General features: G+C 41.1%; 1 protein-coding gene across 2 annotated transcripts in view; it reads right to left on the minus strand.

The window, feature by feature from the left end:
• LOC145404478 (mechanosensory protein 2-like) overlaps positions 1-25,925 on the minus strand; it is a 707,991-nt gene that overhangs the window by 311,446 nt on the left and 370,620 nt on the right. Inside the window, exon 2 of one of the 2 annotated variants that reach the window (XM_080276065.1) lies at positions 13,705-13,951. The exons of the other annotated variant lie outside the window; for it this stretch is intronic. Within the exon in view, the coding sequence (XP_080132191.1) occupies positions 13,705-13,744 (40 nt within the window). The 5' untranslated portion in view covers positions 13,745-13,951. The remainder of the gene's footprint in view (positions 1-13,704; positions 13,952-25,925) is intronic. 2 annotated transcript variants of the gene reach the window in all.

Here is a 25,925-nt window from a genome sequence, read left to right on the forward strand (position 1 = left end):
TCGTTGGTTTCGGTCCAGTCAATATACCTTATGTCATAATACTGCCATGAGATCAGCGGACATCGATCTGAAAAGGAAGCCAGAGAGAAGGAACACATACAGTACCCGAATAATATTTTGCAGGGGAGAGGGGGAGAGGAAACTTAACCCCTTCAACCTGAGGACGTCTCTCAACTCATCCAATCTCCAGACCATTTTATATAACTTTGAGGAAATTTTTTGAACTGGAGGTAATGCAATAATATTTCCATTAACACATCATCACCATTCATCTATTTCCCCATGTAAAATTGTTCAAAAGCAGCAAAAACAGAAAAAAAAGTTATATATATTTTTTTTCTTTAGTTTTCCCTTGCCACCTCCAGACGACTTTATAAAATTTAGATTATACCCCTCATAACTTATGGAATACATGCAACATCTAACCCACCCTCCTGCTTGGACAGTCTCTCCAGAGCTTAATCTAAGTCGTCTCGAGATAAATAAAACGAAATGAAAAAGACATCCTCAGGCGGATTGAGTCAATAAGATGGTCATTTGTTTATTTTCATCAGAATCTGTGAGTGACAGAAAGGAACATTTAATTTTCTCTAATAGGGTCGATGTAGCAGCGTGCGTCACTCTTTTCACACTAAATTGACTTGAAAAGGAATTGCTGAAAACACTGGCAGGTTGAAAAGAATGAATTGCTGATTTCCATTAGTATTTTAATGTCTTATCCTTCTTCATGAACGCTATTTTTTTTTTTTCGAATATGTTTAGTTTTTCCTTTTTCAGGACAGTAACGTAACACAAAAGCCCTCCGAAACGACTGAACGATTGAATTAAAATCGTGTAAAATATCAAGCACGTCTGGTGAATCGCTTGTGCCCATCCCTTACAGGATTAAGGCTGTAGAGCGACTGAGATACTGCTGTTAACCCCTTCAGTACGATGGCATTTACTGTACTCTCGCTACTGCCAAATTATCTCCAGATTTAGGATCGACGTCTCGTAATGAAGGGGTAAAGTGAACAAGTATGAGTAGGTAAGTAAATTGTTCGTCCTTTTTTTTTTCGTCATATTATCGTTCATTTACTGTAATATGAATCGAACGTTGCTTTTATCCCTGAATGCTTGTTGATATTACTTCGAATATTTTGAGGTTTGAAGAATCGCTCTTGAATAAGGGGAGGTGCGGTATTTAATCATACGAGGAAGCTGATAATATGTTCAGTCAGATAACTATTGCAAGAAGATGGGGAAAACAGCTGTGGCATTCACGAAGACGAAGAAGTATAATTTTTCCATGTATCCCAAAAGACGCTCATATAATCCAAAAAGAGAGTTAACTTTTTAGATGTTGGAGGATCAGCTCGGTCAGGCGGTCATACCCTAAGGATTTTCACCCACTAAGTGCTTCACTCTAGTTGAGCTCAATATGGTCCTTCACTTCAACTCGCTACGGATTTTTACCGGCAGGGCCTTTCACAAACTTGGGTATGATTCTTTTAACGGAGTCCCATCTAGTTCCGCGTTAAGGTAGGACTCCTGTACTTGTGTAATGATCCTGAAGACTAAGGGGACCATAATATCCATGCAAATGTGTACGATTTTATTTTCGAAGACGCGAGCATCGTTACAATATCCACGTAAATCACACACACACAAAAAAAACTTGCATTATGCTCGAACACCAAGACGACTGCAATATCCACGCAAATGATCAAGATTTCGTAGCATTAGAGTAAGATTAAATAATACTGATGACTACAAAAGAGATCTTTATAATATTCTGGCGGACCAAAGAAGATTAGGACGCCGTAGGAGGACTGATCAAGATGTGTGATAGATGGTGGTGAGGTAGGAAAGGTTATGAAAGGGGATGAAAGGGGTCATTGAGGGTGATGAAGGGGATGAGGGTGGTTGGGACGGGCAATGAGCACGAAAGGAAGCAGTGAGAGAAGAGGGAGTGGAAAGGGAAGGAAGGGAGGAAGGAGAGAGAAAAGAGAGAGGACAGAGAAGGGAGAGAGAAGACAGAGGAGAGAGATAGAAACAAGAACGAAGACGGGGGAAGAGGAGAGAAGAGAAGGGAGGAAGGAAAGGGAAGAGAGAGAGAGAGAGAGAGAGAGAGAGAGAGAGAGAGAGAGAGAGAGAGAGAGAGAGAGAGAGAGACGGAGAAGAGGAAAGTGAGGAAGGAAAGGAATGGGTGAGGGTGAGGGGAAGAGATGAGGGGATGAAAACAAAAAGTAAATGGGGGAGGGGTATATGGGGAGAGAAGAGAGAGACGGGTGCGAGGGAGAGGACGTGGTGAAGAGAGGGTGAAAGGGGAAGGAATGGGGGAACGGTAGGAGGGAGGGGGCGAGAGGATAGGATTGAGGAGAATGGGAGAGGGACGGATGAAGAGAGGGAGAAGAGAGAAGGAGAAAGCAGAGTGAGTGGATAGGAAGGGAAAAAAGGAATGGAGTGGAGAGAGGAAGGGCAGACACGATGAGGGAGAGAGAGAAAAAAAATTGTAATGGAGAGACGGGATCGGAAAGGATGAAGTGGATGGGGTGGAGAGACGTATAGGATGGAGGGATGAAGGGGAAAAAGGGAAGCAGTGTTGAGATGAGGTAAGAATGGAGAGGATGGAATGAAGGGTATGAAGCAGGGAGTAGGGAACGAAAGGGGTCAGGACAGAAATGAAGGGAAGAATAGAGGGGAAAATCAATGATGGGATAGAATGCACGGGGAAGGGAGGAGAATGGAATGGGGATGCAAGGATGGAATGGAGAGGAAAATAGACCGTATGAAGTTATGTTTTCTCTTTGGTTTAAATGGCTCGCTCGTTTAATGTTGGTTTCTCTAGTGCCTTCAACTCAGGACGCATTTTTCTTTACATCCTCCAGACGATTTTATTCAGCTTATTAGAGCCCATTTGAGGGATTGATAAAGGGTCTATTTAACTCTTCCTTCGAAAAGTGTCTCCCAGCTGAATAAAATAGTTTGGACAGAGAAAGAATAATTATAAAGATACGTCCTTTGGTTGAAGGAGTTAAAAGCCACGATTCACGAGTTTTTAGTGTACAGTATGTAGGTTCCCACGCGAGTAGTTTCTCTCTCTCTCTCTCTCTCTCTCTCTCTCTCTCTCTCTCTCTCTCTCTCTCTCCTGTCCCATTCCTTCCCACCTACCAGCACAGTTCATGCATACATAATATATTCACACATGCACAAGTATCAACATATTTAACATACACAATACACATGCACACAAAACCACAAATCAACGAAAAAGTGATATGAGGTAAACTGGCGGACATAAACAGTGATCCACTCCATTGCAATAAATAACGAGGTAATAAATAACGAGATAATAAATAACGAGATAATAAATAACGAAATAATAAATAACGAGATAATAAATAACGAGACACTGAGCAATTTTTGAACCCCCAGAATGTGGTTTTCTTAACAAGTTCTTCGGAATACAAAGTGATTCAACGCTCCTCTTCAGCTCTGCCGGGCCCTTGCGTTCCATGGGCGGCTCAGTCAGCGTTATTAGCGTGTGCTCTGAGTCATTTATTCATTTTCCGCTCCCACCGCCACACCAACGCCCACACCAGCGTGCTGAACCGTCCCCGTACTACATAAAATACTGGCTAACAAGTTTCTAGACGAGAGCTACATTATTTACAGACCAGCCTGTATTATATCGTAGAGTTACGGTACATGTGCAAGCCTTACATGGGAAAGTGAAGTGCAAGACCCTTTATTTTTCTTGATTATTTTTGGAACTCGTGAGGACTGAACGCATTATGTCCTTTTTGTGTAGTTAACGTCTGCACTCTTTTATGTGGGATGCAGGTTCACCATACTTGTACTACGTTCATTCTAATTTGGCTTAAAATTTCCATCTCCCTACCTTCAGTACTGAGATGTAACATTATTAACACCAGAAATCGATGCTGGAAGCGAAGAAATGCTATGGAAAGGCTATAAAACTGTAGTATTTACCATTGAACTACACAAAATAAGCTGCGAGAGGATGAAAATCAGAGTTGAAGTTGCGGTGAAAAGCCTGTAATAACTCCAGGCTTTCCATAAATGATTGCCATATTGACTGACTTGCATTCCACTTAGCGATTTACGGTAGGGTTTGGAGCCCCGAGTTTCACAAGTCTATAAAAAGTGGAGTTATGAAAATGACCGCAACCGTATAAATAATTTTCACTCAGATTCTGCTTCCCGATAAGACCTGTATTCTTTTGTATATTGGAGGCTCCCTAATATTACATCCCTGTTTACATTAATTACCTACTGCATTCTCAGTTTCTGTTTTGCATTTATCTTTAATCTACTAACTATGATGCCTTTTTCATCGTATTCTTCCCATCTCTGGACGATTTCATTTATATTTGGAGTGACTTTTCGAACTGAAGGGGTTAGATAAAGCTTTGGTAACCCCTTCATTGTGAGGACGGGGGCAGGGGGCCAGCTCTCCCAATCTGTATAAAATACTCTAAAGTTAGGTAGACGAAAATTTTAAAGATATCCCAAGGCTCAAAGGTTAATATCGACATGACTTTAGATAACATGCGGGAAACTGTCACATAAAAACTGACATATACGTAGATACAAAGTGACAAGGAAGGGGTACTAGGAAGTTTTGCGCAAGCGAAATCACACCTTAATGTTGTCAACCCTTATTTGTAACGAAATGTTGTCAAGTTTCGTATTGACTAAGATTTTTTCGCACAGACTTACGTAACGTACTACTGATTACGCTACTCTACATTTTTTCAGGGGCTATTTTTTGCAATAATCTTGAAAATTATAGTTCTTAATAACGGTAAGCATTAATTATCCCTTTGCTATGCGCAGTGATTTATGAGATTTATTCATAACACGCTGTATTACCACCTTAGGCATACTTTTTTTTTTTTCCCCCGAAGGCCACTTTCCCCTCGTACAAAAATAATGTAAAAACAGGTATGGCTTACTAGAGCCTAGAGTTGTATATAGAGTGTGTTAACGTAACTCGTGAACAACAACAGGTGATAATAATAACAACCAGAAAGCGTCCAGAGAGCACATACCTCCGCCAATGACTTCGCAATTAAAGGGAACCCGGATCCAGATCTGTGGATATAGGATCCGGATCCGGATCAATGGATCCGCCCCAAAATTTTATCACTTCTTTCTTGCCCCATGGCCCACCTTTCCACAAAATTTCATTGAAATTAATTGAGAACTTTTGGAGATATTGTGCGGGATACTCTGGATCCGGATCCAGCCCAAACTTTATCCATTTCTTTCATCGCCCATGGCCCACCCTTCCACAGAATTTCATCAAAATCCGTTCATAACTTTTTGAATAATCCTGCTAACAGACAGAAGACAAACAGACCTACGCAGGGTAAAACATAGCCTCCTTGACGAAGGTCATCATCATCATCATCATCATCATCATCATCATCATCATCATCATCATCATCATCCAGGCTTTCCTTTAGTAAAATAATAAAAATGACAATAATAATAGTAGTAGCAGTAGTACAGTAATGATAGTAGTAGTAGTAGTAGTACTAATAGTAGCATCAGCAGTGGTAGTAGAGCGGTGCCAGTACTAGTAGTAGTAATGAACAGTGAACAATATATACAACTACAATAACAAATGAGAGAGAGAGAGAGAGAGAGAGAGAGAGAGAGAGAGAGAGAGAGAGAGAGAGAGTGAGCAGGTCGAATTTGTTGTATGAGAGGTGTGTCGTCGAAAGGAGGGTCGGAATCTGTGTCAGTCGGTGTAGGGAGAGGGGCAGGGTGGTGGAAAAAATATGAAGGAAATGGTGGGTAGGCTGGGTGGAGAGAATTGGAATGAGGATGAGAAAGCAGGGTGGGTGGAGGAGGCAAAGGTGGGGGAGATGGGGAGAGATAGAGGCCGAGAGAGAAAAAGAGATGAACTGAAGAGAGGAAGATGGATGGTGGAGAGAGAGAGAGAGAGAGAGAGAGAGAGAGAGAGAGAGAGAGAGAATTTGAGGAAAAGAGAAAAACTAAATTTTGGACAATGTAAAGGGAAAGATGCATGAAATACATATAATCATTGAAGAAAAATAAGAAAGGAATGGCAACAGAAAATGGACGTTAACCGAATACAGCTAATTGACGTGGAAAAATAAGAAGGGCAATAAAATAATGAGACTGTGGAAAGAATAATACATTGAAGTATGATTAAGGATATAAGAAAAATTAGTATTAAATATAAGGTGGGAGAAAAAATAAAGCGTATAGAAGAGAGAGAGAGAGAGAGAGAGAGAGAGAGAGAGAACGGAAATTATTATAGAAACATCAAAACTCAAGGAAGCCACTCTAAGGTTACATCTACCCTGAATATTATGAACTTTTGTTGTTTTCGCTTGGAAATGAAAAACGAATGTGTTGGGGGGAACTGATACTCTAAGGTAATAAACGAAGGCTGAAATGGGAAGACTTTAGGATTATTCAAAACTTTAAGGCAGGTAATATGATATTGATAGTAATTACTGACTGTTTTATAAGTAGAACCAAGTATAAGTAACGTACGTAGAAATGCAGCCTATAGAGGTATAAAGTTGAGAATTCTGGATGATGATGATGATTCGGTATGTTCAGTATTATTCACACCAGTGGTTTGCGTATATTGAGATGGAGCTAGTATTTTCTAAAGTTTATTTTAATTACAAAACCGTACAGTTATGGCTACTGAAGATGCTCTGGTTTTGTTTTTGGTATTTCTCACAATACTGCTCACCCCATTTGATGATGACTGATGATTCAAATACTTATCCGTTTAGTATCGACCACATAAGCCGTAAACAAACCGAGGAAGAGATTACTGTCACCATCTGACCTATTAACCTCTACGAAGAAAACTTCCTGCTAAAAGCAAGGATAGAACGCAATAATTATGTCCTCAGTAATCCTCCAGTAAACGCAGCCATCCTAAATGGCGGCCGGCCGAGGAAGCACATTTCCCCTTCCCGGTAAATATTGTTGAAAATTGTTACCCTATAATTAATTCTTTCATTAGTACCAAGTAGATGACGTGTACATATAAAGTTACTGAGCTCCCTATACTCATGTCACTCTAACCTGGCCTGAAATTGGCAAATAATTTTTCTGAAATGAATACAGATCTGTAATAGTTTCCTCTGCCACTGAGTTATGTAAAATATGCTACAAAGGGACGAAAATCTGGGTCGAGTTAAGGTGAGTGACATATAGCAGAATATGACAGCCAATGTTTGCAATGAATAACCTACAGTGAACTAAAATATTCTCTGTTCCTGACCAAACCTAACCAATTCTATGATCATTCAAGTGGCGAGTGAATCAGTGTGCGGCACAGTTCTCCCTTTGTCGTGGTTCTCTCATTCTTCACTTTCTGGCCCATAACTTACCCTATAGCCTACGGTACTTAGGTAGGAAAAACGGACCGAGATGATGATGATGATGACTGTTCCGCGTCTAACCAGGAAGTGTTCCGCATAAACAAAATTTACGTTACCATTCATAAGCGAACACGTCTAAGATGCTCTTCTCGCCAAGGCTGAGTATAGTATAATTTGTAACCTTGAGATATGCAGCAAGTGAATATATTACTTAAACTTTACATTGATACATTATGGTTACACTTTTGCTTGTAGAGACCGTGTGTAATATAGTTTCCTAAGCGTACAGCATAACGCCTTCATTTGTGCTGACAATACCGTCCTAGTTACCAAGCAATATTTGTATGTTCGTAATGATCCAGATTGTGTTCCTTTAGCCACTGATAGGCCACTTAATATGTTGATACCAAGAAATATGCAATACAGATAAATAACTATTCATGATTTCCAAGGAAATTTGTCATTTAGTTATTAAATATCTTCAGTGATGCAGTTGCTGTTCCTTTGACCATGTGGGTCAGACTAAAGAGGTTGGGTGGGAAGAGGGGTGGCCAAACGAGCAATTCTTCTGCACAGGAAGTGGGGAAGCCCAGTTATTAGAGGTGGTCCGTCTCTCATCACCACGCTGGCTCAGTTTCCTATCTGCCTATTCCAATCAAGAAAATAAAAATGAAAACAAAACGGGGAAAAATGACTGTGTACCCGGAAGAAGTTGGGTTATCGCTTTAATCTCTTCACTCTAATAACGTGTGTTAATCATTCGTGGTGTCTCCAGATGACTCTCTTCAGCTTAGCTGAAACTTTTGTAACTGAATGTGTTTCATACAGCCTAAAATATCTCGTCCAGTATTGTGGCCTTTCACCTGACCTGTATAGAATCGTCTGGACTATATAGTGGTAGCAGTCGGTGTAACTCCGATTCATCTGGAACATGAACCCGGTGGACTGCAGGTTTAGGCTACCCTTCTCCAGCCGTCCACCATCCTCCTTGCAGATGGACAGGGAGGGAAGGAGGTGAAGGCCATTAAATATCCAAGCAACGAAGCCGGCCAGCTATTAAAGTGCCACCACATGAAGGCATCCCTCTCCAGCATTGTATCAAGTCTGAACTAGAAAACACGTCACGGGACTGAAGAAGTTAATCCTTCGACAATGGAGAGTTCCTCTGAGCTAAATGACATCGTCAGGAGTTAGCCACAATGAAATAGACATGTTCTACAATCGCAGTGATGCCAGAAGGCTGAAATTAATACCTGTCGACTACAAGAGGCCCACTAAGGCACACAAAAATCTTCCTTAGAATAAATCCGGCAGTAATCATTATGTATACAAGGAGGAAAAGACATAACTCTGGTAAATGATAAGTGACGGTATTCTAAGCATAATATGGGATGTGAGCATTCGTCTAAATCTCAACCGTAAGAGAGGTACAGTTAATGATGAACTTATGGTTAAAAATGGTCTCCTTCATAATTTTCCCGTAAGGTTATCAATAACTGTAGCTCCGTAAAGGGTGAGATTTGGACACATGCTCATGTAGGCAAACAGTTTTTGCATAGAATTCCCTCATCTGTCATTTCCTAGAGATAGGCTATGTCCTTTCCTCCTGGGACACTCTGTATAAATAAACCTAATTTTTCATATGATTCCTCATTACTGAATAAAGGAGTTCAGCAAATTGAGCTGCGCTAGAAGCCCAGCTGGCGGAATTATATAAGTTTCCGGGAAGATCCATTCTGCTGGTGTGGGCGTGGGTTTGGCAGTGGTAGTAGGACGTGAATAATGATGGAGGATAGATACTGGTAACTGCCTGATCCGTTCCCACAAAACACGATATATCATTATATATAGTCCATTGTATATATACAGTATATATATATTATCACACAAAGGAACAGTGAAGTGTCGTCTAAAAAAAATTGCTGAGGAAAATGTGTTATGGGATCCTCTGTAATTAACGATAGGTAATAGGTACAATAAAAACAAAAATGATGTGAATAAGTAGAAATTATATGATAAGAATAAGAGCAATAAAATAATAATGCAAAATAAACACAAAATATGGAAACCAACAAAGAATGCAATACTGAGTCAACAATAGGTCATAGAAATAATTAAAACATATGTAAGTAAATGTGAATAAGTAGAGATGAATAGATAACAAGAGCAATAAAAACAATAATGCTAAACAGTAAATAATAAGAACAAGCCAACGATTCAACTAAATAATCATAAAAAGATACGAAAGTAGAACAATTGGCCTCGTTAAAAATAAATAAATAAACAAATAAATCCCGTATTTTACACTTAATTAAGTATGACAATGGCAGCATCGGGCTACGAATAAAGCATTTCAGAGTTGTTTATAAAAAATTCGAAGTGCATAGGATTTTTCAATTTCCATGTGTAAAGGTTGGATGGATAATTTGTTTGATAATTAACCTGGCTTGTATGTAGTCAGCTCCAGTGTACATTTTTTCGCTTTTTATTTTTTTATTTTTATTTTTATTTTTTTTTGCACACTCTCTCTCTCTCTCTCTCTCTCTCTCTCTCTCTCTCTCTCTCTCTCTCTCTCTCTCTCTCTCTCTCTCACTTTTAACGACCAAGCCTTAATTAACTCTCTCGCTCTCCCTTTCAATTATCACCTAAGCTATCGGTGTAAACGTAGGCAGTTTGGAAAGGGCGCTACATTAGATTTTTTTTTTTTTTGCTCCACCTGGACGATTTTATTTATCCGACAAGTGTAAATAAAGTGGTAAAAATCTTTGTATCATCCTATTGTTTCCCTATTAATAGCGTAGGGGTTCGGGGCTAGGCTGCTTAAGGAAAATAGTCTCCATGGAGCACCTCATCAATCATCATCATCAGCCTCACTCAAGCCACTGCACAACTAATGCTTCTTCCATCTTTTTCCACTCTGACCTTTAGCCTGTTCCATCCAGTCCCATAGAATCTTCGAAGTCTGTCGTGTTATATTTACTCACCATTCTTATTGTTGTCGTGCGTGGTCATTTAGCCTTATCAGTTTGCTCCGTGTTGCCCAAAAGTTTAAAATTGTGTGTGTGTGTGTGTGTGTGTGTGTGTGTGTGTGTGTGTGTGTGTGTGTGTGTGTGTGTGTGTGTGTGTGTGTGTGTTCATTAAATTGGTGGTTACACGAAATTCCTTCAACAAGTTTATGTTGTTTTATTTTTTATTTTTTTTCATGGCCTTGTCTGTTAAGAAGTATGCAAAAAGGTGGAATTTTTATGAGGTGTGATTATTATTAATTAATTTTTATTATCTATTTTTTTTTTTTGCCTGACGCCATAATCCGTAAGGGGTGCCCATTTGACGTTGAGTTATTTGTTTTACGGGGAGGGATACTAACCCTCCACCAATATTATTATTATTATTATTATTATCATTATTATTATCATTATTATTATTATTATTATTATTATTATTTCGTTAAAGGTGGTAATTCCGAGCCTATGACAACGATTCAAATGTAAGAAACAAAAACTCATCTGTGAATTAACTCAGATAATTAAATGACGTCAGTGGTCATTGTTACAGTGTAGATCTGTCGTGGTGATGAAGACGGGCTCCTTCATGTGGTGGCATAAAATGACTGGGCGACTCCATTGTTCGATTATACAAACATGCCTCAACTCCCTCCCTGTTCCCCGAAAAGAGGATGGTGGTACAAGAGAAGAGTAACTTCCGCCAGCAGTCCAGTTGGTCCCCGTTTCAGATGAACCTGGGATCACAAAAATAACGTTTACCGTGCGATTACTTGTATCAAAATGTTGCCAGAAGATGCAGATTGTTGTGGTTCTTCCGAGTACAGTTTGTGATTGATAACATTATTAAATTTTCGTGCAGTTTTCGAAATATGAGAACGAATACTAATTTTATGACATTTAATAGCAATGTTTCAGGTGCTGGGAAGGGACGCCTTCATGCTATAGCACCATTATAACCAGACGGCTCCACTGTCTGGTTATGCAAACGTCCCTCAACTACTTAATTTTTGCTCCAAAATTTTGATGGTGGTGGACTACAGGAGAAGGGCAGCTTAATCCTGCAGTCTCCTTGATTAACAGTTGAGATGAGCCTGGAGCCACAACGACAACAGCAACAATACGGCAACGTTTTTAAGGGACATAAATTTTGATAATTTTATCCAGAAGCACAAAGTACAATAGTATGTCAGAGCACGGTTGTTAAATCATTTTGGTAACGCTTTTTGGATTATGATGTGGAAAAATAAGGACTTCAGAAAATCTACTATTGTAATATCAGCATAGGCGACGATAATTTTAGGCGATCATAATATTACATAATTTTAGGTTTATGTTTCCTCAGGACACGTACTTTCCTTAGTCCCTGCAAGAACAGAAACTCAGAAAAGAAGGAACCAAACACTAGGTGCCACAAGAAGCGGTGTGAGTGAGCAGCGCCATTGATTAATATTTATATAAAGATAGTATATAGAAGAATATATATATATATAGATTTTACACACTGACACAAGACAGCCAAAGAGGACTGTTGATGCGGTGCAAACACATCCACAGCGGGCATGACGAACAAAGCAGAGAAAAGGTATAAAAGAGGGCGAGTGCAAAGTTAATGTGGCGGTGGTGGTGGTGGTGGTGGTGGTGAGGGGGAGGTGGGTGGGTTTGTTACTGCTTTCATATTAGGACGCTCACAAAACCTTTAACGTTTTTTTTTTTTACTTTTTTATTTTTTGTCTTTCCTCACCTGCCTGAGCGTCTCAAACAATAAATAAATAAGTAAAATAAAATCAAATCATAGGGTGGCGGTGCGTTAGGTGGACAACAGCATGCATCAGCGAGGTGTTAGAAAATGGTGTGGACTGTTTCGCCTAAGCACAAAAACTCTTCGGGGTCTGGAGGGGTCACAATAGTATGCTAGGTGGGACAGGAGACTTAGTAGCATCTCATCCTTAGCAATTTTTCTGCTTCTTACACTTTTTTTTTTTTAGGCCCTTTGCGTAGTAGAAACGCATTAACAACATAACATACAGTATCGAGGTGCCACATGCAGAATAAACCACTGGGGAAAAGTTGTTACTAAGTCTCCCACTCCACCTAATATTCGGCCCAGAGTGTCCCCTGGGATTTCGTTTGAAGTATTTGACTGTGTTGCTCGAGCGTCTATTTGATGTATTCACTGCGCTGCTGGGCTCCGAAAGGGACATGAAAGCCAAATGTTTTCGCAAATGTGTCTTAGAAGTTAAAGGCGCATATATTCTCAAAGTTGTGACAAAGAGAAGAAATCCTGGCCTGGGATTGGCTCACTCTGGGAAGGGGAGGCTTTCAAATGAGCCAGTCTGAGCAAGTTATCCCAAGTCAAATTCTTGTGAGTTCATGAGGCTTCGTTGCATATTTTCCTAAGCGATCAATGCTGCAAGCTACATCTTACTATCTCTTGTGTGATATATATGCCTTTTTTAAATAGATATATATTACATAACAACAACAGAGAAAATATTAAAGCATCACAGCGGAAAAAAAATGTTGGATGGACGGGAATATGACCCCCTCCTACCTGAACGCAGCCAATCATGGGACACATTCGGTCTTAATAAAAAAAAAATAAAATAAAAAAAAATAAAAGGTCTCCATGGCCCTCAGAGCAGCAGGAAGGACTCGGCATATGCAACAAGGGAGGGAAGAATTATTTGTGCTCAGTATTCGGGACTAACTGAGGCTCGTAGCAGACAGGGTGACAGTGGCGGCATTTCACAAGTGTTTATGCATGGAAGAATTATATATGGAAATGCTGTATAATTGGGGTGATACTACACCTTTCTAATTAACAACATTTCCTCATGTAAATGGAAATGATGCTTATTGGGAAGACACTAAGTCATGTATGATGATGTAGTCTCGGCCTCATCGGGACCTGAATCCAGTGGCCTACAGGCTGAAGTTGCCCCTCTCCTGTACTTCACCGTTCCGTTTTCCTCGGATTAGGAGGGAGTTGAGGGACGTTTGTATAACTGGGCATTGGAGCAGCTCGGTTATATTGGTGCCACCGCGTGAAGATGTCCCTCTGCAGCACCTTGCCACTGTATCTTCACAATAAGCAATATCTCTCTATGCAAATATAATTCTTCTGTTTGACTCATTCACGGTACTGTGAGCACAAGACAGTGTTTATGCATTACTTTCCTCTCGTGTCAAGCGTCACTGCTGGTAATGTGGCTGGCAGTGCAACAAGTGCGACAGAAGGAGTAACAGAACGAACAGAATAACCAGTGGGATGGCACCACGGAGCCACCTTTATTTATTTATTTTGTTTGCCATACCTATTTTTCCGAAAGTGGAGGCAACGACGCCCGGGGTCATGGTGGATGCTGAGGCACGGCGTTCCCCTGGAATAATGCCCCCCCGGTGATCTGCAAAAGCCACAAAGCCACCGCCTTCTCCTCCTCTTCCTTCTCACTCACGCACACGCACACCACTCGCTATAGTCACCATGCACAGTCTTCTTATGGCTCCTCTATCAGAGTCTCATGGCTGGCTATCTGGTACCTAATTTTTCCCTTTTCTTTCCTAAAATGGAAATAACAATGAGAAATTTTTATTTTCCTGATCATAGATTTTGAGTTTTTAAACAGATTATCCCAGTTTCTTTTGATGACAAAAATTTAAAGTATTTTTTAATCAAAATCCATTCCTGTTCCCGTCAAAAATTTTGGATTATTTTTCATAAAAATTTTGGGTTCTTGCTGACAAGAATTTTGAGTATTTTATCCACACATAATGTCACCTTTTCTTGACTTTCTTTTTCACAGACCTCAGATATCGTTGCACGCTGTATACAGTTGTACGGAAAATCGTGCTTTCTCTGCCTGCCTTTCGGTCAAGGAGTAATCTTATGACCCTGTAAGAGGACAGATCGCCTCAGGAAGGAAAACAATCTGGCTTCTAAAATTTTGAGCGTCTAACATTGTCGAAAACGTCACTTTTGTCTGAACTGAGCCTTTGATGGAAACTGCCAAGATTTTATAAATGATAGCCCACAACGATGATGATAGAGATGATTTGCACCCTTTTCAACTGAGACCTGTGACAAGTTTACTAGTTCTTGGATTTCAGTGTGAAGGAAATTTGAGACAGTGCAGGAAATATTGTGAAAGACTACAAAGGATGTATTGTGGAAAACTGTTATGGAAATCATCTACCGTCATGAATATGCATACGACAAGAATACTAAAGAAATACAATAATCAGGCTTGGATGAATGCCATGAATATTGGGTAAGTACATCAATCTTCAGTTTATATAAAGGCCATAAATACTGAGGAAATCCTTTCATCTCTCATTGGCATAAGGCATATTGCTATATAGATAGAGTAAATCCTTGTCTCCAGACTTTTTGTATAAGTTGCATATTTGGAAATTCTTTGCATCCAGATTATATAAATCTGTTAAATATTGTGAAACCCTTTATCTCCTATCTTATACAAATCCCACGAAGGTTAAGAAAATCCTCTATCTTTAAGCTTACATAAAAGCCCTGAATAAAGCATCAAGGGCTCTAGTAAACGTCAAGAATTAATGCATCAAAAACATTTGGTAAGCCAGACAAGATTATACGGAAGTCTAGGCAGCATCTTTATGGGCTCCTTATAACAATCTTGGCGTGACTGTACAGGCTCGTGCCAAGTTCAGTTCATCTTTCGTTCAGGCAGAGTGACTGTAACAGGGAAAGTACTTTTTGCCAGTCAGACCGCGCCACACCTTGCACACTCGGGCCTGTATGATCTTATTAACAATCACTTCTCTTAGATGACGTATTATACTCCTTTTACTCTGACATGGCCTAAAATTGCCATCTCTCCATCTTGAATACTGAATTTTAACAATACTGGACTATGATGCTAACAACGAAGAAGTGCAATGGAAATGTGTAGAACCACTATATATTATTCTGCTATTACCCAACATGAACTGAGCTACAAGAGGACAAAAATCTGGGTCACGTTAAGGCAAAAGGAGTATAATTAAATGTATCCTTGTTACCCTCAGACGATTTCATTCAACTTAAGGTAGACTGTCTGAATGCAGGGGTGAGTTATGGCCTTCACTAACTCCATCACCACAGGATCCTCATTTGAGCTTAAAAAAAATTCATCTGGTAACAGCAAGAGTAACACTGAATAAAGAAATACGTTATCGGATTAAAGAGATTAAAAACTGAGAGGACGATAGCGTATGGGAGCCCACATTTTTTGCGAGTCATTTGTAACTCTGCTGCATGCGCTGTGAAACGTGGCATGCAGGCTAACCATATCTCCTGACCATTAGAAATTGAGCGTTTGCATGCACTGTCGTCCCTGTATTATTTCTCTCTTCAATCCGATGGCGTATTTTATATTTTATTCATGCTATCTCCAGGTCGATTCTATTCAGCTTAGGGTAGAGACTATTTGAATGAATGATACAGTCTTCGCTAACCTCTTCAGTTCTATAATTCTGTCCAGAGCTTAATAAAATCGCTTGATGGTAGCAAAAATATAATAATAAAATACTCCGCCTGACTTTATGCTTAGTAATATGGCAGGTTGTCTTGTAAACTTAGAAGGCTCCCTAACACCTTTTCGTTAACCTCTTCTCTCTGCTATTATTATTATTATTATTATTATTATTATTATTTTATTATTATTATTATTATTATTATTATTATTATTATTGCCCTCCATATGACGTTAATTGGATTTGGTGGGTCATTTTCAAAGTGTAGGATAATTGCTCTCACTAATTACCTCAGTACGTGAGTCCTTTCATTAGCCTGTGTCAAATCATCCAGTGATAGAAATAAAGAAATAAAGTCGCAGTGCTGAAGGGGTTTTCCTTTTATTTCGGCAAACAATTCTTTATTATTTCCCTTAGGCGTGCAGTTCCTGTCACTATAAATGAAGGGTGTATTATTTTTCTCATTCATTCTTTTTAATGAAATTCATGAGGCTTCAGAAGTCTGTTATATTTTATTGTTGCTTCTTACACATTTTTTGTCGGTGAGACTGACTGGAGGAGTTTGACAACATTCAGGAATCCCTTATTCTAAGAGATCAAAGTTGAACATATTCGTCTGGGGGTAGCAAAGAAAAATAAACAAGACGTCCTTGGGCTGAAGGGGTCAAGGTGTCACAAGCGAAAAAAAAAAAAAAAGATCACCAAAGAAGAGGTGTCGGAAGGCCTCCCAAGCCCACGCGAAAATACGATTCGCACACCAACGCACACACACAGGCACTCCGTCACTGGCCCTCTGCCCTCGTGCGGAGAGTGCCAAGCTCTTACTACAAGGCACCTACGACCCACAGTGCCTCGCGGTGCCATTTGGGGCCTGGGGAAGGTGACACATGGAGGGGGTGGGGGAGGAAGGGGGAGATGAGGAAGTGAACCTGGGGAAGGTGTGGTGCTATACGCTAAGATGAGGGGAGGGGTTGGGAAGGAGCAAGAAGTAGAGGAGGTTGGGAAGATGTGGGGAAGAGACAGGATTGGTGGTGGTGGTAAATATACGCGAGGCAGAGATGAGGGGTTGGGATGGGGTGGAGAAGAGTCAGATGAGGCCGGGAAGGTGTGGGGAAGAGGTAGGGGAGATTGGGAAGGGATGGGGAGGAGGGGTTGAGGAAAGGGTGGTGCTATGTTCAGCTATATACGACGAGTGTGGCGATGCTTTGCGTTATTTACGGTGTGTGTGTAGGAGGATGGGAAAGAAGGAGTGAGAGGTGAGGGAAGGAGATGAGACGTGAAAGATAATGGGAGGAGAGTGAAGAAAAGTGAGAGATGATTAAAGATAAGTGGAGAGTGAAGAGGAAAGCTGAGAGGTGGTGAGATAAGTGAGGGAGTGTGAAGAGGAGAAGGAAGGGTTTGATGATAAAATAATGAAAGAGAGGATGCAAGATAAGGGACGAGAAGAGGGTATGAGACTTAGGAGAGAGGGGAGAAAAGGTGAGAGACAAGGGGAGATAGAGGGAAGAGGTGAGGGATAGGAGAATGAGGTCAGGGGAGAGAGGATGAAAGAAAAGAGAAGGAAAAAAATGGATGAAAAATGGTTGAGAAGTCGGTGATGGGGGAGGTTTAGGGAAGATGACGTAAGGATGGAGAACAGTAAGAAACATAAAAAAAAAATGAAGGATGAGGGAGATGGAGGAGGAGGAGGAAGAGACATAAAGATGGAGAAACAAAAAGACCACAAAGTTATGAAAATACTACCTATGCATGGATCGTTGGAGTTTGGAGGCGATTTTTATTGTTTTTATACAACCACCAGACGATTTTATTTAGTTTTTGAAGAGAGACTTTCAGAACTCGACGGGGTTTAATACAGACTTACATAACCCCTTCATTACAAGGGTCTTTGTTGAATAAAACCGTACGTAGGTAGCATGAATAAACACATAAACAGGTCACTTTGCTGATAAGGTTAGGAGTTTGAGATGCAAGGGGAAATGACTGAGGAATGGAGATGGGGCAAAAAATTATAGAGAATGTAGAAATAAGGGAGAAATGAGGGGGAGAAATGGGTGAAAAATTCAAAGGTAGGATGAAGTTATATGAGACAGAGGAAGAGAGAAAGTAGTGGAGGAATAGACGTGGGTAGGAGAGGAACATAGGGATCTGAGGGGAGGAAGGTTGAAAGGGATGTGAGGAGAGAGAGAGAAGGGGAGAGGGATTAGAGTGGAGAACGGAGAGAGAGATAGGGATGAAACGGTGAGGGGAGAGGGGAAGGGGAGTGAGAATCCAGGAAAGGGGAGGTAGGGGCGACTATTTACGTTCTGTCGTGGTTAAAAATAGCCGAGACACAAAAACACTCAAGTAATGGCATGTATGAGGATGTGATTGTACAGAGTGGAGTGTGTGTTAAAAAATATCCATCTTGTATTCACATCCGAAGACGCAGTAACTCGAAGTACCTTTAAATGTGAAGCACCTTCCCCCCAAAAAATAAAAATAATAAAAATAAAGGCTGCTGGTTTGTTTCTAGTAATGCTATTTTAAGGTAGGGTAAGATATAAGCAGGAGTAAGTATCTTCAGTAAAAGTGTGTGTAGGATAATTTAATAATATGTATTTAGTATATACTGTGAGAAATGTGTCAGAATTATGCACAGTGTAACGTAAGTCCTGTAAAATCATATATTAGATGTGTTTTGTGGAGTATATTTAGGCAATACTGTAAAGGAATATGTAAATTGAGCTGTATAGGATGATGCCTGGTGAAACTGACGAAATTATGGCTTACATTTCCTTAATATTTCTCAGGGCAATAGTTTCCCTCAGCTGAAGCAAGTTAGTAGAACAAAATACTTTAATGAAGCCTTGTCCGGGTCTAGAGAGAGTTAAGGATGAAGGAAAAATAAGAAAAACACGATTCCCACAAGACCTTCCTTGGCCGGAGTAACACAACAACAAGAGCAACAATACGCAACACATCCCATTCTGCTGCACATTACCCAACGACCTAATTAGGACCGCGGTAACGCTAAGAAAAACAGTAACGAGGTAAGACTATTTTGGTGGCTGTGATGGAGGGAAGGAGGAGAGTGAACGAACGCTTGTGACGTTATCTCCTTAGAACAGCGCTCAGATGGGCAAGGGTAAAAAGAGGAATAATGAACTGACACTGAATGAATGTTTGTGGAAAGTCTAGAGGCTTAGGGGAAGGGAGTTAGTGAGTGTGATATAAGAAAAATAAAATGATAATGTTCGGTGGATAAAATGATAGATGGATAGACAGCGGGTTCTGGATAGACATAGACAGATAGACACAGAGACAGACAGACAGACACAGATAGACTGATAGACTGACAGATTGATAGACGACTGGATTGATGGATTGATTTTAGCTTGACAGGCAGACAAAGAGACAGATAAGTACACAGGTAGAAAGACGGAGAGAGTCTTCAGGTAGCTAAATAGGTGGGTAGCTAAACAGACTAAGACAAGAGATAAAATAAGCTAAGAAAAAGTTATAAACAGATAAACATAAAGACAGATAAACAAACAGAGAGAACTAGGTTGTGTCGATGTAGGGTGACTTTGTGATGATATGTTTATAGCGAAGAAAAGTAAGATGTATATGTTTTTTGCCTTGCCATATATTTTGTCAGTAAAAGCCACGACAAATAAGGTCTCCAGGCATTTCGGTCCCCCTACTCAGTAACGACCCCGGTTCTCATAACACGCCACCCTCCCTCATAAACGCAGTAACAACCTCTCTTCTACCCTTTCTTAAATACCTTCATACTGTACACATCCATCTTTGTGTACGTGCTACCGACTGATGCATGAATTTTTTCAATTATTTATTTTGTCTTTCTTTCATTATTCATTTATTTACTTATAGTCATCACTGTATATTTATTCACGTATTTGCTTTACTTATTCAAGGTGGGAAATTACAGAGGAATGTCGGAATAAAACGTAGTCTTTTTCTTTTCGTTATTTCTGGCTGTGTTTGTGTGTATGCAAATCGTGTTTATAGCCGTCGTTCGGTGTGTCTTACCCCACCAGCTGCCGCCATGAGACTGATGGGACACAGCTGGCATAAGACCGGGAGAGGAAGGGGGAGGGGAAGCTGGCATAAGACGGGAGGAAGCTGGCATTAGAAGGAGGGTGGGAGAGGTGGCATGTCACAGGAGGGGTTTATGGTGCGACCCAACACATGCTGCTGTGTAGGGGTGGGGTGCATTAACCTACACCAAACAATTGTACTCTGTTTTATAATTCGTCTATTGTACTGTACCTTCTCTCTCTCTCTCTCTCTCTCTTTCTGTGTGTGTGTGTGTGTGTGTGTTTGTGTGTGTGTGTGTGTGTATTTCTTAATCGCATGTTTCTCGTCTTTACATCTCTTTTCCGTCCGAGGTCACCATATATTCCGGTATCTTCGACTGCGGTTCGCCTTGATCAGGCCCCACGCTGCCTCGCCTCGCTCACCCGTCCAACAAGATTAATGTGAGGGATTGAATTTCTTCGTGTCTGCTGGTTTTACGACTTTTGGTGGGGTTAGAGGGGAGAGAGAGAGAGAGAGAGAGAGAGAGAGAGAGAAGGTGAAGGAAGGGAGGTAAGTAGGGAAAAATTGACAGGAGGAATGGAGAGAAAGAAAATATGAGGCACGGAGGACAGGAAAGGGGATAAATAAATAGACGGAGCAGTTGATATACAGGAAATGTAAGGGGAAGGAAGGAATGGAGGAAAGTGGGGGGGGAGGCAGGGAGAGAAGATGAGGGAGAGTGGGAGGAATGCAGGCAGACTGAAGTTTGTGATGGAAGAATGGAAGAGTCAGGAGAAAAACGGAAATGAAAAAAGAATTATAAGTATATATAGGAAAAGGTATAGGATGCATAGGGAGGAAGAAGATGAGGGGAGGGAGGAGAAGTGAGAAAATGTTAAGAAAATATATAGGGAGGGACAGAGGAAGGAAGGGTTATAATAAGAAACATAGGGATTTGAAGAGAGAGAAGAGACGAGGTGCGAAAAGTGAAACCCGTGGATGATGATAGTGTGTATTCTATCTGCCTGTCAATTTATCTATGTCTTTATGTATTTACTCTCTGTCTTAGTCTATCTGTCTATATACATTACCTGACGTAGCATTCTGTGAGAGGCGGCCTGAACAGAATGTGGATGAAGATGGAAGAATAAGGAAGAGGACGAGAGAAACAGCAACCCGTAGACGTGAATGGAGATGGAAATGAAGATGGGAAGAGGGAAATAAGGATGATAATTAGATAACCATATAGAGGAGGCGGAGAAGGGAGTAAGGAAGACCGTACATAGGATGGGAATGAAATGGAGATAAGAAAAAGCCAGTTGACGTAGCAAACAACGATGCTGAAGTTGGAGAGGAATGTGACTTGGAAGGGAAGAAGGGAATAAAAATGATGAGTAGGTAATGTTGAAGGGAAGAAGGGAGTAAAAAAAACAGTAAATGGGATGAGAATGAGGAGGAGGGATAAGAAGCTATGCACAGAAGACGGGAATGATGCAGAAGTGGATGAGAAAAGTGAAGTTGTGAAGGTAGCAATCGATGATGGGGGTGATGTAGAAGCGGATGATGAGGGTGATGTAGAAGTGGGTGATGAGGGTGATGCAGAGGTGGATGAGGAGGAGGATGGGAATGGATGGCTAGCTACCTGAGAACTATCTATCACTGTTAGAACCACCAGTTAACCACGTAGCATCCATCACTCACTGCCACAACCACCGTCACCGCCCCCAACACGCTACGACCCACTTAACCTAACCTCTCCCAACCTAACAACCTAGCCTAATCAAATCTAGCTTAATCTAAACAAGCCTAACATAACCTATCCTAACTGAACCTCACCTAACGAAATGTAAGCCGATGCAACCCACACAAACCCAATTCAGTCCAACCCGACCTAACATAACTAAACAACCGAATCCAACCTAACCCAACCCAGTGTAATCAGATCTAGCCTAACCTGATCTAACCAACTAAACCAACCCAACCCAACTCAGCCTAACCTAACCCAATCCAGTTCAGTCTATCCAAACCTAACTTCACCTCACCAAACTACACAGGAGCTATCATTCACTGTCGTAACCACCGTCACTGCCGCCGCACGCTACAACGCACAGACAGGCAGCGTGGAAAGGCGTGGAAAGGGACGAAGGAGATGTGGATAGGTGCTGAAGGGGAGGAGTGGGGTGCAAAGGGATGGGAAGGGGTAGGCAGGTGAAGGAGTGAAAGACAGCATAAAGGAACATTGAAAGTCATATACTGTAGAGGTGCTTAAGGGGTGGAGAAAAGTGAAGGGAGATGTGGAAAGGCGTTGAAAGGGAGAAGACTTGGAACGATGTGGAATGGAGTGGAGATGATGATGAAGCGGTGAGAGAAAGCGTGAACGTGGGCTGGAAGGGTAAGTCAGGGGAGGTAGACTGGAAGATGTTAAGTTTCAAAGAGCAGAGAAAATGAAAGATTGATAACCAAGAGATTTTAGTACGAAAGAATAGGGCAAGGAAAGAAGGAAAAATGATGATGGAGAGGAATGAAGGGAAAGGATAAAGAAAAGATGGAATGAAATGAAATGAGGGATGGACACGTGAAAAAGAAAAACTGAAGACATGATATAATGGAGAGGGATGAGCGGAAAAAGCATATAAAACGATGCAATAACATAATCGATCGGATATTTTGAATGGTAAAAAAAATATATGAAGTGCATAATAACACTGTTCTCATCTCAGGGAAGCAAAACGAAATCATACAATTGAACCTGCCTCGAATAATGAAAATAAACTAGCCTTCAACCACGCCAGTCAGAACAAACTCGCCTTCAACTACGCCCAGTTAGAGCAAATTTACCTCCAACCACGCCCAGTTCAAACAAATTTTCTCTAACCACGCCCAGTGAGAATAAAATAGCATCAAAACCACGCCCAGTCAGAATCTAAACCACGCCCAGTCAGTTTAAACTCGCCTCCAGCCACGCCCAGTCAAAATAAACACGCCTCCAACCACGCCTAGTCAGATTTAAATTCGCCTCCGGTCATACCCAGTCATAATACCTTTGCCTCCAATCAGTCACACTCCGACTCCAAATCGCCTCCAACCACGGGCCAATCTAGCGGGTCGTAACCTCCCCGCGGCAGCCACTTGGTCGGTTCCGCCACTCTGGGTACCGGTGGGGTGATTTGTTTGGGAAGTGAGGTCAATTACCCAACTCAGGTCAGGTCAATGGGAACGCTGATAAATCCACTCCTACAGCCGCTGATATCATATTTATCGCCCTATTGTTCAGCCATTATCGCGCCACTGTTTTGCCGAATAATCCATTACTACGATAACGGCTTTATTATTGACAACGACTGACGAATTTATCTTAGAGAGAGAGAGAGAGAGAGAGAGAGAGAGAGAGAGAGAGGTGAGGGGAGAAAGGGAGAATAATTACATAACTCGGGCTGTCACTTCCGTCAATCACAGGGGGAAGATATGGGAGTTGATCCATATGGGAGCTAGGTATTCCTAACACTCATCTTCATCACTGTCACTCACCTTCGTCACGCATCATTTCCTGTCAGTCATCGTCATCTTCACAAATTCGTCACCTTTCCTCTCTCTCCCTCCATTCTTCGTATCATTCGGGGTTTCAGCCATATCGACATTTCAGTTCGTCATATTCATTCGTCATTTTCGCTTTCACTCGTCATCCTCACGTTTATTTTCTGTCGTCTCTCAATCGTCACCCTTTGTAATCGTCATAATTATTTACTCTCACTCGCTCATCCATTGCCATTCGTCATCTTCACTCCTTTGTCATTTTTTACTTTCACCTTTTTAACTCGTCTTCATGATTCTCCTCATCCACATTTCCCTAAAAGTAAAAATCTCTACGTTTACATATCCCTTTCAAAAGTCTATGCTCTAACCCAAACCACATTCTGTCATTTTCCCTCTCCCAGTACCTCGCGTTTCCCTTCTCAATGACGGCTCCTTTTCCCGATTTCCTTTCCATTCAGCACCTCCTCTCCATCTTCCCTTTCAAAATCATTTCCTCCTCCCCATCCCAGGTCACATTCTCTTCCTCCCAGAACTTCACGTTTCCCCTTCTAAAACCTCTTCTCTTTCCATTTTTTTTCCTTTTTGAAAGCATATTCTCCACATTCCAAATCCTATTCCTTCTCACAGTCGAAATTTTCCTCCTCCTCCTCCTCCCCGTTCATGTCCTTCGCGTCTCTTCTCCTCTGATATCTTTCCTATTCCCATTTCCTTTTCAAAATCCTGTCCTCTTCCACATCCACAATCCCAGCGTCGTCCTCGTCCCAAATTCCTCACGTTTGGGCAACTCGGCGTCGTCTCCTCTTCAGTTCCTTCTAAGTCACTCCCTTCACTTCCTATTTTTCTTCTCAAAACCCATCTTCTTCTCCATGGTCTCTAGAAAATCAAATCCCTAAATCCATCTTTTTTTCTTTCAGTGTCACACCACTCGTATTCCCTTCTCAAATACTGCTTTTCTCCTTTATTCACTATACTGCAGCATCTCATCCTCAACTCCCTTTCAAAATCCTATCCCTTCCTATCCTCGTCTGCCTCCCCCAAATCCTATCTTCTTCCCTATCCTCGTCCCGGCCTCGATTCCTCACGTCTGGGCGGCTCAGCCTCGTCTCCTGGCCAAACACGACGCTCTTGTGAAGGGGGATCTGTATGTAAACTCAAGTGATCTGGGGGACTTTACTCACTGCCTAACCCAAGCAAAGCCCCCTCCTCCACCTCACTAAATTCTCTTCCTCTTCCTAGCTCTGGTGTCCTCTTTTCTGCTTTTGCTCGTGTGTCCTCTTATTCCTGTGTCCTGTAGGCTGTTTCCCCCTGTGTTTACCCCTCCTTCTCACTAACTTCTCTTCCTTTTCCATGTTCTGGTTTTCTATCTTCTGCTTCTGTGTCTTTGGTTTATTTCATGTCTTCTGCTTACTTTTTTTTTCTTCTCTTTTTTTTTCTTGGTTTATTTTCGTGATTTGTGCTTCCTTGTATTTTCATGTATTTTTCCCACTGCCTACCCTAAATTCGCTTCCTCTTCCTTGTTTTGTTTTCATCTTTTCTACTCCTGTGTCCTAGATAGATTCCCGTGTCTTAGCTTCCCTTTATCCTCATGCATTTTAATTTCACTTTCCTTTTTTAACCTGCTTTCTAATCCTAAATCCCCTCCTACAGCCGAGTAAATTCTCTTCCTTGCTCTGCTTCCCTCTTTCCTGCTTTCGCGTCTGTGTCCTATTACTCCCGTGTGCTATGTTTCTTCCCATGTTTTGAGTTTGTCTCCCTTTGTTAGTATTTTTATCTCATGTTTCTCCTCATTTTCTCTCCAAGTAACTTTCTATCCCTTTTCCTTCTCATTTCTGTTTTTTCCCTTTTCTTTTAATCAGAACTTTCATTAAAATATTACCTCTTCTTCCTCCCAGTCACTAAATTTTATGCCCTCTCTCTCTCTCTCTCTCTCTCTCTCCACTTTTATTCTCGTGTCGTCACTTCTTCCGCGTCCATGGCTGTATCGAACTGAGCCTCTTTCGTTGTCATATTTTCATCCTCCTTTCTCCCTCTTCTTCTGAGACGATTCCATTCATCCCTTCATATTTTATTTTCGGTCTTCTGTTCTTTTACATCAACCTTCTCGTGGTCAAGCCTTCTCTGTATTCCAACAAACCCCAGACGATTTCATTCAGATTAGAGGGAGTTATAGTACCCTGAATTAATACTGTCACAATGCTCTTTTTACATTATCCTGGCCTCCCTCAGGACAACTCTAGTGGTCTGTTCTACCTAACACTAGAAAATTTTTAGTCCCATGAGTCAGCCATAGGAACCTGAGACGTTTCCCACTCTTCTCGTCCCTTTTCGTTATATTTTTTCTCCTTCTCCTGTCTTACCCCTCCACCTGCTCTCTTGCTCTTCTTACTCTATTTACTATTTACATTTTTGCCAATGTGTCCTCTATCCTCATGTCTTCCATTTTGTCTCCAGTTTTGATCAGTGACTCTACGTTGTGGTATTGATATTATTT

The sequence above is a fragment of the Coenobita brevimanus genome, chromosome 7 (genome assembly GCF_032717465.1).
Source record: "Coenobita brevimanus isolate Jiangsu-jjx chromosome 7, ASM3271746v2, whole genome shotgun sequence".
Lineage (NCBI taxonomy): Eukaryota > Metazoa > Arthropoda > Malacostraca > Decapoda > Coenobitidae > Coenobita > Coenobita brevimanus.